Source organism: Micromys minutus (assembly GCF_963924665.1).
Source record: "Micromys minutus genome assembly, chromosome: 28".
Lineage (NCBI taxonomy): Eukaryota > Metazoa > Chordata > Mammalia > Rodentia > Muridae > Micromys > Micromys minutus.
Window position 1 is genome coordinate 37509642 of NC_137963.1, and position 14998 is coordinate 37524639.

Below are 14998 nucleotides of genomic sequence, written 5' to 3' on the forward strand. Positions count from 1 at the left end.
TCTCCTGTATTGGGGTGGAGTAAACATGGCTGGTGTTTTCTGGGGTCCTCAGCTTCCTGAGGTGGAAAGACTCCAGAGGCAGGAAGGCTCTTGTTTCAAGCTCTGCACAGCTGCATCTGCCCTGTACGAGGACAAGGCTTGGGCTGCCCTTCTGCGGGCTCAGATTCCCTGCCTCCTGACTCACCGTGGTGGGACCTTGAGCGAATCACTTCCCCTGGGTGGTTTGTGAAATCATAGGATTAATAGTGAGGTGTTGGCACACATCTGTTACTACTGGGGATTCTCAATCTGGGGTGTTTATGCCAAAGCTCCCAGAGAGCTTTTAGAAAACATGGGCCCCAGGTCCTTCCTGGTAGCAGTTAAGTCAGAATATCTGGTAGAAAACTTCAGGGGATAGTGATGTTGTGCCAGACCCACATTTGACCGTACCAAGAGTAGCTTGAATCTGGGGTTGCTTCTGTCCATATTTTGTGTAGTTCCTCTCATCTGACTAAGAACTTGAGTAGGGTTAGAATGTGTGGGAACCTTACATCTTTAATACCCACAGGAAGTCCCAAGGCGTCACCTTCTTCAGAGAACAGGTTTGCTCACTTCCTAGATCCATCTCTCCTGGAGGGAGACACTGAGCTGTCTGGTTTCTCTGTGTACTGTGGACATAGCAGGATTCCAGATTTGAGTGTGATCATTGCCTCTCCACATCAACCAGCCTTTCTGATGCTGCTGGGACCCTCCCAGAAACTACCCCCGTGCCCTTTATCTCTTCTTAACCTGGAGCAGCCATCTTGTCCCCAGTCCTGTGATCTGCAGTGCTGTGGAGATGTCAGGAAGAACATAAAGCTTCCTTTGTCAGAAGACAGCAGTTTAGGTGTTACTGTGGCCATTTCTGGCCATTCTCTGCTTGGAGTCCTCTGTGGCAGAGAGCCCACTACCTCCCAGAGCATCCTGTCCTGTGTGGAACAGCTGTCAGGTCATCCTAAAACTGTGTCCAAATATTTCTCATAACTTCTGCTTATTGGTGCACATACTACCCTTTCTGACCCCACGGAACATTTTTGGGACCTGTTATCCGGGGTCAGCTACTCATCCGGCAACCCCCACGCATTCCTCTCAGAACACATTCCTTGGTTCCTCCTGCACCGATGCCCATGAGACAGAGTCCAGACGCCATATTATTGTGACGGCTCCTGGAAGAGCAGGGTCCAGAGTAGACAGTACTTCTTCCAGGGACCCCCCCCCCCAATTCTGTGAGCAGAATTGATGGGGACACTACCTTGTGGTGGAAGTCCCCAAGTGAGCACAGCCTGTCCCTGTGTACAGTGTTAATAAAGGTCTCAGGTAGCCAAGGCACCGGGTGTGGCACACATGTCCAGGCTCTTATCCACCGAAGGGCCCTAGGTCCTCCTGGCTTGCTACCAGGGAAGGAGTGAGTACTTGACTCCCTCCCATAGCAGATGGGGAGTGTGGCCATGAGAGAGCTTCCTGGGCCTTGGTTTTATGACATCATTGGGAACAGGTTAATATTTAATGGTGAAGGGTGAGCCCTGTTATTACTGGAGCTCATTCAGCAGCAGCCGCAGAACTTGTTCTGCCTGTTAGCATCTGGTGTCCTGAATGGAGACCGTGAATGGGAATCCAGTTTTCTCTCTAAACTGGAACCCCTGCTCCCTAAGTGCCGGAGGGGTTGTCTGGACTTGCCAGGTGATTCTTCTGAGGGGGAAAGGCCCTTGCTGCTTTATTCAGCAAGCAAGCCCACCCAGGCCGGACCAGAGGCTCAGAGGCTCAGCTTTGATTAGGCGTTTGGAGCTGGAAGTGGCTGACAGAAGTGGTGCAGAGAGATTTGTCACTGAGCCACTCTTGGCCAAGCCCCTCCAAAATGGCTGATGTGTCTACAAGAAGACCCGTGGCTATTCCAGGTCCCCGCATCATTTCCAGACAATGATGGAAAAAGCAGGCTACACTTCAGGATGTTGGGGCTCATTCAGCTCTGTGGAGAGTGCTGCTTTGAGCCATTGCTTGGCCGGCACAGGCCCTCTTCTCCCTCTTAACTCCCACCGGGCCGACACCTTCCAAATCCATCAGTCTCCACTACAAATGTGGTTACTTGGCTTTTTAACCCTGCTGGGTTCAACTCTTAGCAAAAAAGTGAGTTGACTCTTACTGTTGCTCCCTGTCTTGGTAGCTCTAACTGGAAAGTGTAGCATCTTCCTCTTTATCAAAGGAACAGGGAATACCAAAGGCTAGTACGTTCACCGGGCCCCTGCCACCTCATAAGGACACCTCTGCAGGCCGGGCCGAGGGTGCCCCAAGCGAGTGTGTACGGGCTGAATGACAGCGGTTGCTGAGCCGCTTGTCATGCCTCATGCCTGGGACTTGGCCTTACTTGGCAGCCAGGGAACGAAGGAAGAATAGATGGTGAACAGAAAGACTGCCACCATTCGGCTGGGCCATACTGGTAGCACCAACCCCACAACAACCAGGGCTTAGCTCCTCCCTGTTGGAAGGTCCTTGTAGGGGAGCAGTCTAGGAGGAGGAAGCTAAGGTTCTTACTTTTTGCCCACCAATACTGAACCAGAGGAAAGCTTTGGCATTCTGCTTCACCTGTGCAGGGAAGGCTTGGCTGTTTCCACAGGCCTGAGACATTGGGTGTGGCTGTCCACTGTACTTTCTTCTCTGTACTCAGCTCTTAGGGCTTCCTCGACTGCTCACACAGGGAGGGAGGAGAGTTCCCCGTCTCCTCGCTTTCATTCCCCCCTCTGTTGAGAGGGCGTTTCTGTGTGGAGAGGTTTGGGATCAGGAGAGGAGGTCCAGTGGCACAGCTGTGGTCATCCACTGTCTTTGAGGCCAAGCACGCTGTCAGTGTACTACTTTGGGTGGGGCTATGGGGTTCTAGGCAGGGTGAGCCTGGTGTAGAGATGGAGGTGAGAGCTAGGAGCCAGCAGCCTGTTAGCACAGGTCACAGGAGGAAGCCCTGCTTCCCCAGGCGTGGCCCCGGCAGGTGGCAGGTGTGTGAAGTAAGTCCCAAGGTTGCTGTCTGAGGAAGAGAGACTTCCAGTACTGGCAGACTAGGGAGTGTTAGGACGGCCCTTGCCTAGGGTTGGCACGTCCGAGCCAAATTGGCAAAGCTTCCTCTTCTTCCTGTCAAACATTCCTTTGGAGATTTCCTGTTGCTGGGAAAAAGTGGGTGGCATGGGAGAGCCAGCTCTGGGGATGATGCATTGGTGCTGAGCTTAGGTTGGTAAACTAAGATGATATCAGAAAGCCAGAGCCAAGAGCCTGGCCCATGTTAGGCGCTCCCTCAGCGAGGCCCCCGTGGCCACTTCCCATCCTCTTTGTGCCTTCAAGGTCCTTGGACTAGGAGTTTAGGGTTTCCAGGACTCGACCCTTGTCAGTCAAGCCAGGTCTCGGCTGAAAGGAAGCAGGCGTTGGATCAGGGATACCCTAGGATAGTTGCCTTCCTCAGCTCCCAACTGCGTTTTAATCTATAAGTCTGGCATTCAGTTCAGTGTACTTTGCCTCTCTTTAAGGATAAGAAGTTGCCAAGACTGAATTATGACCTGTTTGGAAGGAGACTTTATGGTGTGCGTTAATAAATACGAGCTGTTCTGGGCCTGACCTGAGGACCTGACCTGAACATGGTGATGGTGTTTTCTAGAGACAGGTCAGGAGTAGTTTAGGAGAAGCCCTGGGGAGCAGGCCCGGAGGAGAGGATTAGCACAGTCCAGGACCTTAGGCGCTCACACGTACACCGTCACCGTGAATTCCACACAGGGGATTGCTTTGTTAGGATGCTTCCCAAAGGCTTGGTGTGCTCTTAGTGGAACCACAGAAATTAAAAGTTGGGGAGATTTATTATGATTTGTGTTTTGGTTTTGTTCATTTTTTAAATCACACCCGTCCCACTGATGGGGAAACCGAGGCACTGAGTATGTAATTGAGCAGCAAATGCTGCCACGCTGGGGAGAAGAGGTTGTTAGGAATCTGGGCCTCCCTCAGTGGTAGTAGCACAGGTGTTTAATGCCAGCACTTGGGAAGCAGAGGCAGGGGGATCTCTACACAGAGAAACCTTGTTTCTAAAAGCAACAAAAAGCCTTAAGTGCTCCATGGGAACTTCTGGGTGTGGAAGCCAGTCAGAATCAACGACATCATTTGCAGGGCCACCCTCTCCCAAAGTAATGTAAATCACATAAAAAAATTATTGAGGTGGGCTGGAGAGATGGCTCAGGGGATAAGAGCACTGGCTGCTCTTCCAGAGGTCCTGAGTTCAGTTCCCAGCAACCACATGGTGGCTCACAACTGTCTAATGGGGTCTGATGCCTCTTCTGGTGTGTCTAAGACAGCTACTGTATACTCATATACAGAAAATAAACAAGCAAATCTTGCTAAATTATTGAGAGCTGGGAGTATAGCTGAGCTGTAGCTCATGTTTAACACTCTGCAGGCCCTGGGTTCTCTCCTTTACACTAGAGGAAAAGAATTTTCAAATCGGTGACATCAAGGCATTAAATCAAGCCCTGGCCTATGTGACTGCACAAGCCACATGTCATGAAGGTGGCCCTGGGGACCATAAACGTCAAAATCCCCGATAAATAAAATCCTATAGTACTTAACCCAAGAAAGAAGTGCGTTGAGCCAGGCCTTTTAGATGCCCAGGGTTCCCCAGGAGAGCATTTTCTTGGCTCCCTGTAGACCTTGTCCCTGCTTGAAGTCAGAAAGAAGCCAGAGCAGGGAGGCTGTAAAGTGAGACTTCTGGTAGCCCTGTGGGGAGGGAGAGATGACAGGGCTCTCCGTGTTCACATGGCCTGCAGTGCCTGTCCTCCTGTCTCTGCCTCCCTGGGGATGGCTGCCAGGTACTGCTCAGGCCCTGCAGGGACTGAAGCGCTCACCAGGTCTGGTGTGATTTTTTTGTCCTCAGGCACCTATGTGAGGGTGAAGGGACAGGAGGTATTTATTGTAGAAGAAGCTTCCGACTCTACAGAAGGAGATGGCTTCTGGCAAGACCTGGGCAGTCTCTCTAAAATTTGCTGAGCATCCCAGAGGCAGATTGATCACGGAAGATTGGTCTCCTCTTTTCACGGTGGAGAAGTAGAAACAGATCAAATACGTGAGCAAAGCCAGGAACAGGCTAATGGGCGCCCAGCATAGTATTCACGGTGTTCTGATTCAGCTGGCATGGACTGACCGGAAAGACCTCCTTGGGTCCAGTCAGTCTCTCTCCAGGGGGGTCCTTCCTGCCTCTCCTCTGGTGATTTTCCTCTTTGCCTAAGAACACGTCCACACAGCTGACCCTGCAGCCCGGTCTTTTTACCTCCCCTTCTCAGGCTCATTTCCCTGCCTTCTCATAGGTTTCCTCTCCCAAATAAACCACCTGAGTGGCAGTCCCGGGAGAAAACTCTGTGCCTGGGGAAGTTCACACAGGCCCACAGACTGTACGGGAAGATGGTGGCTTCCTTTATGTTCCTTCCAGGACCCTTGCTGTGCCAGCTTTTTGAGCAGTGTGCTGGTCTCTGGTTCCTTGACCCTGTCTCCCCCATTCACAAGAGGAAGGTGGCTTCTAGAGTGTTAGGAGTGCTCAGGCCGAGAGATAGGATGCTACTTGCCCAGAGCCCAGAGCTGGCAGAGACCTGGGAACAGTGGCACTTGGCTCAGACCAGCCCCACTTGCCCCCTCTCTGTCATAGAGGAAGACTGAACAGCAGGCAGCCTAGGCCTGTGTGATGTGCCCGAATTGTGCTACCAAGGGCATTGTACCATTTTGGGTGTAAGGACAGTTTGTTAACCTACAGCTGTACATAAAAAAGTTTTTTCAGGATTGGCCGCTGGGCCTGACAAGAGGATAGCGTTACAGTGTTACTTTAAATCAACAATTATTGAGCATTCACTATTAAACTGAACGTAATTGGGAGTCTCACAGTGGTGGTAGTTGTGGCTGATGTTGTGTGTCATCAATAAAAAGCAAGTGTCTGTTGGGGGAGGGCAGCTCTTTATTGCTGCTGGTACCTAACGATGCCCTGGTCTGCCTCTGGGCTCAGAGAGGAACTGTGCATGAATCATCCTAATGGACCCCATTCAGAGAGAAATGACCCTTCACTCAGTACGTTTGCTGCTTATTGAAATGCACCATGTGCCCAGGAGCTGCACCAGGCCAGCAAGCCTCCCCCTTTCCTGGTCTCTTCAGCTCAGAGAGACACTGGAGGGATGGATGCCTGGTTTCTGAAGGTCCCACCTCGCACTGTGCAGGCCTTTGCCTCCCAGGCACTGCTTTGCGCTGTGTGCCTTCCCCACGAGCACATGGGGGTCACCACTTCCTGGGGCCTGCTCCCCCATAAAAAAGCCTCACTGCAGCCCGGGTTTTTCCTCATGAGGGGAGTGGTGGTAGATGGGCCGTGCCTATCAAAAACAGAGAAATGCCTGGAAAACGGGGAAGTGGCAGCTGCATCTTAGAAATGTAGACAGTTTATAGACACGCACACTGACTTTAGCCATGTCCCTTGTCCTTCAGGGTTAGGGTTGTGTTTGTGTCTCTCGCTGGCTGCATGGAAGCCTCTCTCGTTGCTCCTGGTCAGTACAGAGAGAGCCTGTCCTGGTTGTCAGGTGACCTTGGCAAAGTTGTTAGTTCTGCCTATTGTCTGTTTACAAAAGGTGGCAGAGGGTCCTTCTTGTCCCTTCATCCCTCCCTTCCCAGCCGTAGCTCGGTGACATCGCCGCTTTTGATGTTGTGGACCAGGGTGTGGTCCTGAGCTTGCTGCTCTATCCAACACCCCCCAGTCCAGGTGGGATGGCCCAGCATGACGGGGGCTGCTAGGGAGAACAGGGGAGCAGGGGTCAGACACTACACAGACCCCACCCAGCCTGGACGGAGGTGGGCTTCTAAAAGGCGATTATTTTTAGAAGCACTATTTTGAACTTGATGGCAGAGATGGAGTGGTGTGGACTCAAACGTTAGGAAAGGTGTTTGGCTCCCATCTCTGGCCTTGACTTAGTCCATCCCCTGCCTGGGCCACCTGTGCTCAGTGGACTCCAGGTTTCTAAACTGGACGACCGCCTTCTGTCTTCAGGTAGTGGTGTGTGTAGACTCCGTAAAGCTCCCCTTGTGCAGATTTTATACACGAGTTGAGAGCCGATAGACTGACTGGGCCACCTTCTTCAGTCCTCTCGGCAGTGTGGAGTACTGTAGGGTGTTGGCTGACTCTGTCTGGATTCTCTGTCCAGCGATCCCGGCAGACAGCAGTTGGGAAGCTAGGACTGGGTCATTTCTGAGTTCAAATAGAACCTCACTGCGAGAGAGATGCTTGACAGGCCTGCCCCTGACATTTGACGGCGAGTTTCTGGGTAAACAGGGTTGGGCCAGGCTATGCTCCAGCTTCCTACCCAGATTAACAGCCTGGGTGGAGGGTGCTGAGCAAAAAGATTGGGTGGGTGTGTGAGAGAGGAAAGGAGGGCTGTGAGTGGGCCTGACAGGAGCCAGCAGAGGCTGGTTTGGAATGCCTTTTTCCTGACAAGCTGGAACCTGCAAGCATTTAGGCAGGCAGCTGTGGCTATCCCGGAGGCGGGACTAGAAAGTGTGTGTGTGTGGGGGGTGTTCCATTTGTTCGGGGCCTCCTGATGTGGAACAGGTATGGACAGTCAGTGAAGGGACATCTTGGTGGCATGCCAGCTAAAATGTCATGCCCAGGGCCCGGGGAGGCAGAGCTCAGCTCAGCATAAATGGTAGATCACTCACTTGTAGTGATGGCATCCGGCATATCAGAATCTCCAGGTCCTTTTGCTGGAATTTTGGGGCCAAGCATTCAGCAGGTGCCCTTCTGTGAGGAAAGGGGGCCTTGGGCTTAGAGTGCTCAAGACGAGTCAAATCTTGAGAGGGGAAAAGGGAGCCTGTTCTGAGTCCGAGTTGAAGAGTGTTCTCCCACCCTCTCATTTCCAGAAGCTGAGGCTGACTGCATGGATGCAGCTAATTAATCTTTCCCAAATTAATTTCCTTACTGTGTCAGAAATGATTTATTGGCGTGCCTGTACTGGGGGTTGGTCTATGCTGGTCAAAACCCCAGAGGACAGGGAGAGGCAAGTAAGGGCACTCGTATATCCACGTAGGGTGTCGCAACTGGATCCGTGGACACCTCTGAGCCTTGTACATGGGCTGGTGTGGGATGCACACTTCACAGACAATGCTGGGCTTGAACCTCTGGATGTTTGCTACAGGTGTAGGGAGGTGCAAAGCTGGGAAGAAAGGGTTATTCCTTAAGGCTTTCCCTTTGGGGGACTGAGATCTATGAGAGCCGCTGTCTGCTTAATTGTGGTTATTTCCTGTGTGTAATTACTGGAGCTGTGAGGGAGGGAGGTTGAGGGGGGTTCCTGAGTCTGTTTTCACCCTTAGGTTTTGGCTTCTCTTAGGCGGAGGTCATATTTGAGGTTTTTGCACCACAGTATTCATGGGTGCTGAGCACACAGAAGGCGTCTCCTGCTTTGAAACAAGCACTCAGCCTGTTCTTCATAAATACGGACACATCCCAGGATCATCTTACTCTGCCCCAAAACCTCCTGGGGGGGGGGGGGGGGACTCAGAGCGCAGAGAAATAAAGCAGGCTAGCAGAGCCCCGTTCCAGAGTGCATCTCTCTGGATGGCCCCAAGCAGGTGCTTTCCAGCCCCAGAGCCCAGGTTGGGGGCTCCAAGGACAGCCCACCCATTTGATCAGCCGGGCTGCCCAAGAAAGAGCTGCATGTCCAAGTCAAGAAACACACCAGGAGCAGTGTGGCCTGTGGTGCCCAGAGCAGAAGCCCCAGAGCCTTCAACTGGACAGCAGCAGCTGCAGGAGATTCCTTTTCTGGTGGTGTGTTTGCTCCTTCGTTGCTGCACAGCTCCTCGGTCCACACAAAATGCCTCCCCACAGTCCCTCTTACACTCCCACACCCCTGTTCCTTTGTTGGTATGTCAACAGAGCCTCCAGAGTGGCTCCCTAAGTGGGTCTGTCTCCTAAGGGGACAGTCTCAGAGCCCTTTCACTGCAGTAAGAAAGTAACGCTCCAGCATGTTTGTGCCCACCTTCAGGGAGCCCACTTGGGCCCCGAGTGACAGAAAGGGTCATGGCCCCTGAAACTTAAAGCTAGCAAGCTAGATAAAGAGCCCAAGGCCAAAATGCTTGTGGTACCCCACCCCCCACCATCCATCAGTGAATGACAGTGACAGGCCCTGTCACACTATACTGTGCCTCTTTAGCCCAGTGAATTACCATGAAGCCAGGTCCTGGTGGCTGTTCACCTGCCACCTCATTACAGCAAACAGCCTGTCTGTCTTCACTGCGGGCTAAAGTGGCTTTAATGGGAGAAGTCCGGGCTTCACCTGTACCTGTAATATACTTTTCTCATGTGTAAATGGAAGGGGGTTGTTCCCAGTTATCTAGAGATCCACGGCCTCAAACTGTTAATGAAGCTAAGGTCGGTGTTGGGGGTGAGTTAATGAGAAAGCATCTGGCTAGACCTTGCAGGCAGATGGGGGGGGTGTCTTCACCTGGAGTAAATAAAAGGCCATGGCCTGGCAAGTCTGGGTCTCATGGGGTACCTGTCCCCTCACCTCCCAGGGATGGATGGAAAAGCAGAGTAGAGACCCTGCCCCCCACCTTGCGATCCCACAGCTGAATTGGAACCTCTGTGCCACCAGTTCCCAGAAGCAGCAGGTACCGCAAAGTGACTGATAGATGGAGGGTGCCTGTGTCCCATTCTTAGAAGATGACAGCAGCCCCCCTCCCCGTCTCCCTTTGTTGGCAGATTGGCCCCAGGATGTCTGTGTTGAGAGCTTGGTAGGCAAGGCCGGCAAGCGCCTGGACAGTGGGCCTCATGGACTGTGAACCTGTGGGTGGGGAGGGGGACAGGGAAGGGGCCCGTGAATCCTCTACTCCTGCCCAGCTCATTGCTCAGTCGGACTGCAGAGGATGCCCTGCCTTCTGCGTCTAAAGTAGATTCTCAGACGATAGACCAAAGGCACGTTAGATCAGCTCTCACTCCTACTGACCCTCAGGGTAGCAGGAGCACCACAGTTGCTTAACTTCATGGTCAGGGCTGAGAAATCCCTGGGAAAAAAAGTGAAATTCCAGAAGGGTGACTGGAGGCTTGCCTTGAGACTCGTGGCGGAGGGGGCTGGCTCTCTTGCTTTTGATCCCTGATAAGAATCACCTGGGTTGCTTGTTAAATACACTGACAGTTGAGGCAAGGAGTCTGTTGTCTTAACAGTCATTCCAGGCCATTTCTGTCTTAGACAGGTTTGGGAAGCAGTCTGTCTGCTGTTCCAAAAATAGCCCGTGGTAGAAGAGTTTGCGGTACTTCTTGGGCTTGCGTGTACACAGTAATAGTAAGGCAGCTCCTTGTTTGCAGCTCTGACTCTCCCACACCCGGCAGTCTAGACTCTGTGCAGACCTTTCCTCAGCTGATCAACTCAGGTCCCTGTTTGTTCTCATAAGCAGGCATGTTGTGTTTAGCATCCCGTCCCGACCCTCACTCCCGAGTGAGCAGCTCATGGAGAAGGCAGTTAGCACCTTGAATACTGACTTGCAGGTTACTACCCCAGGGAGGGGTGACATGGCATGCTTTCTCATTATGACGTACTTTGGTGAGCATTCTTGCCCATGTTTCCATGTGCACATTTAGGAGTTAATGTGGAGATGTAAAATTGCTGTGTCAGCGTATGTGCATTTAGGGGTTTCCATTGGTTCTGGTGAAAGTTACCTCGCTTCCCACGAGAGATCCCAGTTCCTCATACGGGCAGCTATCTCCTTCAAGAGCAACGAAAACACTCACCCAGACCTAAGGAAGGGTAGCCATGTGGTCACACCCACTTACTTCCCTTGGTGGACAGGTAGACTGCTTCCTGTCTCACAGCTAACCCCCATGGTAAACACAGCAAACCTTGACTTCTGGGAGGAATGAGCTCTACCCACAGCTTGTGAATGGACAGGGTTGCCTGTAGGGCCAGCTCCCAACCTGTAGGCCGCCCACAGAACCAAGATGAAGCGGAGTGTCGGAATGGTGGACTCCTGCTGGATGTTTGGTGATTTGGCCTGGCCCTGCCTCAGGGCTTCTCTGTGGCTGATAAATGAGCCAGTGAAAATCCTTTAGTCATAGGGGAGAGCCAAGGAAGAGGTGGCCTGGATCCCTGTCCTTTTGCAGGGACCAGGGACCGTGATTCCCAAGGAAGGCTGCTTGTGCTATCAGTCAGCCGGCACAGAAGGTCCCCATGGTTGAACAGTTCGTTTAGATTTACAGGACTTACGTGCTAACTGGGGCATCCTAAAGCAAGCAACCCCAGCAGGCCATATTTGTGGAAAACCAGTCATTTTATTTGAATGCAAGGCAGTCTTTCAGGAATGGCTCCTGCCCACGAACCCCGGGGTAACCAGTCTAGTTATGGTAAGCTGTCACACCACCCAGTCTCCGTGGCTAGGGGCCTATGGCTGTCAACAAGGGCCACTGTGCCTCTCCCTTCCTATCACCTGGTTAAAATTTTACTTCCAACCAGGACGTGATTTGCGTAAGGTTGGACCGTTCAGTGCGATGTTTGCCAAGTTTCAGGTTGCTTCAACCCCCATTTCCCTCCCTTCCACCAGCCTCACTTTGAAGTTCAAAAGCAAATTGATTAAATATACATTTTAGAAACCTTCCGATTTGCTCCTTAAACGAACAGAATTCTAAACTTTTTTTTTAAACGGAAGGATTTTCTGCTGTCAGCAGGTATAACTGGAGCCACATGTCATCAGAGACCAGGGGTTTCCCTGGTTTTAGGGTTTGTGAGTTCTTATTGAAAAAGGAAGTAAGCCGGGGGCCATGACAGCTCAGATCTCATTTTAATTAGAAAATATAGACAACGCCTGCTTCATCGCAGGCCTAGCGCTCCCACCCGGAGATGAACAAAGATTTGCTTTATATCTCCAAAAGCCTTTCTACAGGGGGCTGGAATGCTGATTACCTTGTAGACTACAGCTAGCCCAGGCGCCACCTTACCAGTGACCCTTGGTCTCCAGTAGAAACCCCAAATGATTTTCTTCCCCTTTTCACTGAAGACATTGCTAAGACAACTCTGTGGGGGCAGGAACAGCTTGTTAGCTGTCACCTGCAGCAGCTGGCTGTGTACTTCAGTCTTCATTGAACTCACAGCTCTGCCCGCGAGACCCACATCTGGACTGTTTTGACCCACGGCGCTTCCCATACATGACTCTTAACGTACTCTGCAGATGGTAGAGTGCAAATATCAAATGGAAGACAAAGCAAGCCCAGCTCTCCCCAGCCCCTTCTTTCCTGGCCTGGTGTCATTTGAGCTCACTGAAAGGCACTGATTACCCTGTCATAATGTGGAGGAGCCCCTTGGGACCAGAGCCTAACCTAGCTTCGTCTGCTCAGTTGCTGGGTGCTCTAGGCCTGGGTCTTCCCTGACCAGTGTGCTCCAGTTAAGGGGCCAGGAAGTGCCTGCTGTCCCCTTTTGGCATTACATTCCAGGTAGCTGGTGGTCTCTTGTGCCCTGACACTGGCTGCTGGTCACCAGGCCTAGAGACTGGGGTCTTCTCCAGTTCCTGAGTTTACGGGCCTTGCAAATGCTTTACATTCCAAGAACTCCAAGAGAAGAGTGGCCCCTGTGGTTTCTAATTAAACCTACAATTTAAATAACAATCCAGCAAGGGGGGTGCTAACCTCCACCCTCGGGGCAGCCGCTGGGGAACTGAGGAGTTACTTGCTCATTGCTGGACACCTGACCCTAAGGATGAGGGGGATGGGAGTTTGGGGGTGAGGCTGATCTGTAATAAAGGTTTGGATCGCGAGGGTTCCTGTCCTTTTCTCTGAAGACTAGGGAGTGAGAAATGAGGAAGGAGGTGCTGTGTTCCCCTGAAGCTTGACTGGAAATTGTCATCCTTTACCAGGAAATGTGCTTCTCCTGTAGAGCAGCAGAATTCCAGATATGCACACTCCTCACGAGCCCGAGACCTACCCCAGTGACTCATTCTTCCTCTGTTAGTCAGTGGGCTGGCAGGGCTCTGACCAACTGCCAAGTGAGAGCACCAGAATAGGCTTAGTGAGTGAGGATGTGGGGGCACCGATGCCCGCCCTGGCCCTCAGTTGCCCATCCCTTACAGGAGGGTCTGCTGGCCCTCAGACTCCTGGCCTGCTCTGCTCGGACCCTGGCATCTGTGCATTGCAGAGTCTGGTATTCCCATCAGGCCTGTCTAAGGCCGCCCTCGTCTTTTACAGTGTGTTCGTTGATCTCACCAAATTGTTTTGTGATGACCCACAACGTGATTGTGTTCCAGGTTTGGAGGAAAGCGGGACGCCGAATGCAACTCTCCTGGTCTGAGGTCTTGGGTCTCAGCCAGCACCCAGGGCCTGCCAACATTTCTGTGCTTTCTGTGATCTCCCAAGTTTCTCTCTCCCCACTGCTCCAGCCCTGTAAACCGAGTAACACACTCCCCACGATTCTTAGCCTCACCTCTGTCCTCGGTGCGCATCTGGCCTCAGCTGCTCTTCTAGTCCCCCCAGGGTGGGCTCATGTTTCCTGCTCCCCTTGTCCTCATGGCTAGCTAGCCCAGGAGCAGCGCCTGGCTGAGTATAGTGGTGAAACAAAGCCAAAGGTGGCCTTACACTCTCTTCCCCCTGCAGGTGACCATAGCTGACGACTACTCGGATCCCTTCGATGCCAAGAACGACCCCAAGAGCAAAGCAGGAAAGGGCGAAAGCGCCGGCTACATGGAGCCCTACGAGGCACAAAGGATCATGACAGGTGAGCAGGCACAGCTTGTTTTCTGTTGCAGGGACAATGCCTAAGAGGCCATTTATGAGGAGTGTGTGATGGACGTGTGCTTTTGTGACTCTGCAGGTAGGTAGACACATCATACACATATAGTGTGGCAGAAAACAGAGCAGGTGATCCTACACAGAAGAGACAAGAGGGAAGACCTCGCTTTCCTTACAGAGTAACAACCGGCCCACTTCCATGATGGCATTGGTCTGTTTATGAAGACTCTATGCCCATTGCTCAAGCCCCTCCCCATTAAACCCCACCTCCCAGCACTGCTGCGTGTTCATACATATTCAAGCCACAACGCACTGGGCTCACAGCTCAACAAGAAGGGTCCTTCTCTGTGGAAGTGTAGCTGTTCACAGTGATGGCTGCAGTGTGTGTGTGTATGTGTGTGTGTGTGTGTGTGTGTGTGTGTGTGTGTGTGTGTACTCAGGTCATTAGGCTTTGTGGCAAGTGCCTTTACCTGTGGAATTACTCTGCTTGCCCCTTCCTCACATTTTATTGGTTTGTGGTTCACCAGCATCAGAAAAGAAAAAGTTTAGATCAGAACACAGTTATAGTTAAGCAGAGATGACAAGAAGACAGTTTGCTCAGACTCCTGAGCATGGAGGTCGGCATACACCTTACTTGCAGCTGCCTACCAGCTGGCACAGACATTCGTGCCACTTGCTCACCAGTAGAGGAGGGAACCTTGCTTTCACCAAAAATGGTTCAGTTCGCCTCTTTGCAAAGTGCCTGGCATTTGCTGCCCCTCCTTCCTCACATTACCCACATCTTTTTAGAATACAGGCAGTTAAAAGGCAATTTCTGGTTGTGAGGATCTTGCCAAGGCTTCTTGTGACTCTTGACTTCTTTGTGTGAACTGTCACCATGGTGATTGATAGTGTGGCTGTGGCTCAGGGTGAGCCGTCAGTGTATGGACTCCAGGAAGGGGCTCAGATCGTGGACAGACACAAAACTTGTCAGTGCTGAAGGCAGCCATGGATCGGGGTGGCAGAGGAAGTTGAACTGTTCACACTGGGCCTCTAGCACAGAGTGGCCCTGGACTGTGTAGATAAGGATGGTCTTGAACTTCTGATCCTCCTGACTCTAACTTGAGTCATCACATTCAGTGTCTGTGGTGCTAGGAATCAGCTCCTGGGTTAAGCAAGCACTCCAACCTGGCCACATTCCCAGCCCATCAGGTTAAGCCTTAAGTGACCCCTGTGGGATACTGTTTGAATTCCTAG

At 52.0% G+C, this 14998-nt stretch overlaps 1 protein-coding gene across 1 annotated transcript in view; it reads left to right on the plus strand.

The window, feature by feature from the left end:
- SHB (SH2 domain containing adaptor protein B) overlaps positions 1 to 14998 on the plus strand; it is a 99893-nt gene that overhangs the window by 26038 nt on the left and 58857 nt on the right. Inside the window, exon 2 of the mRNA XM_080940063.1 lies at positions 13628 to 13748. Coding sequence (XP_080796189.1) covers positions 13628 to 13748 — 121 coding nt within the window. The remainder of the gene's footprint in view (positions 1 to 13627; positions 13749 to 14998) is intronic.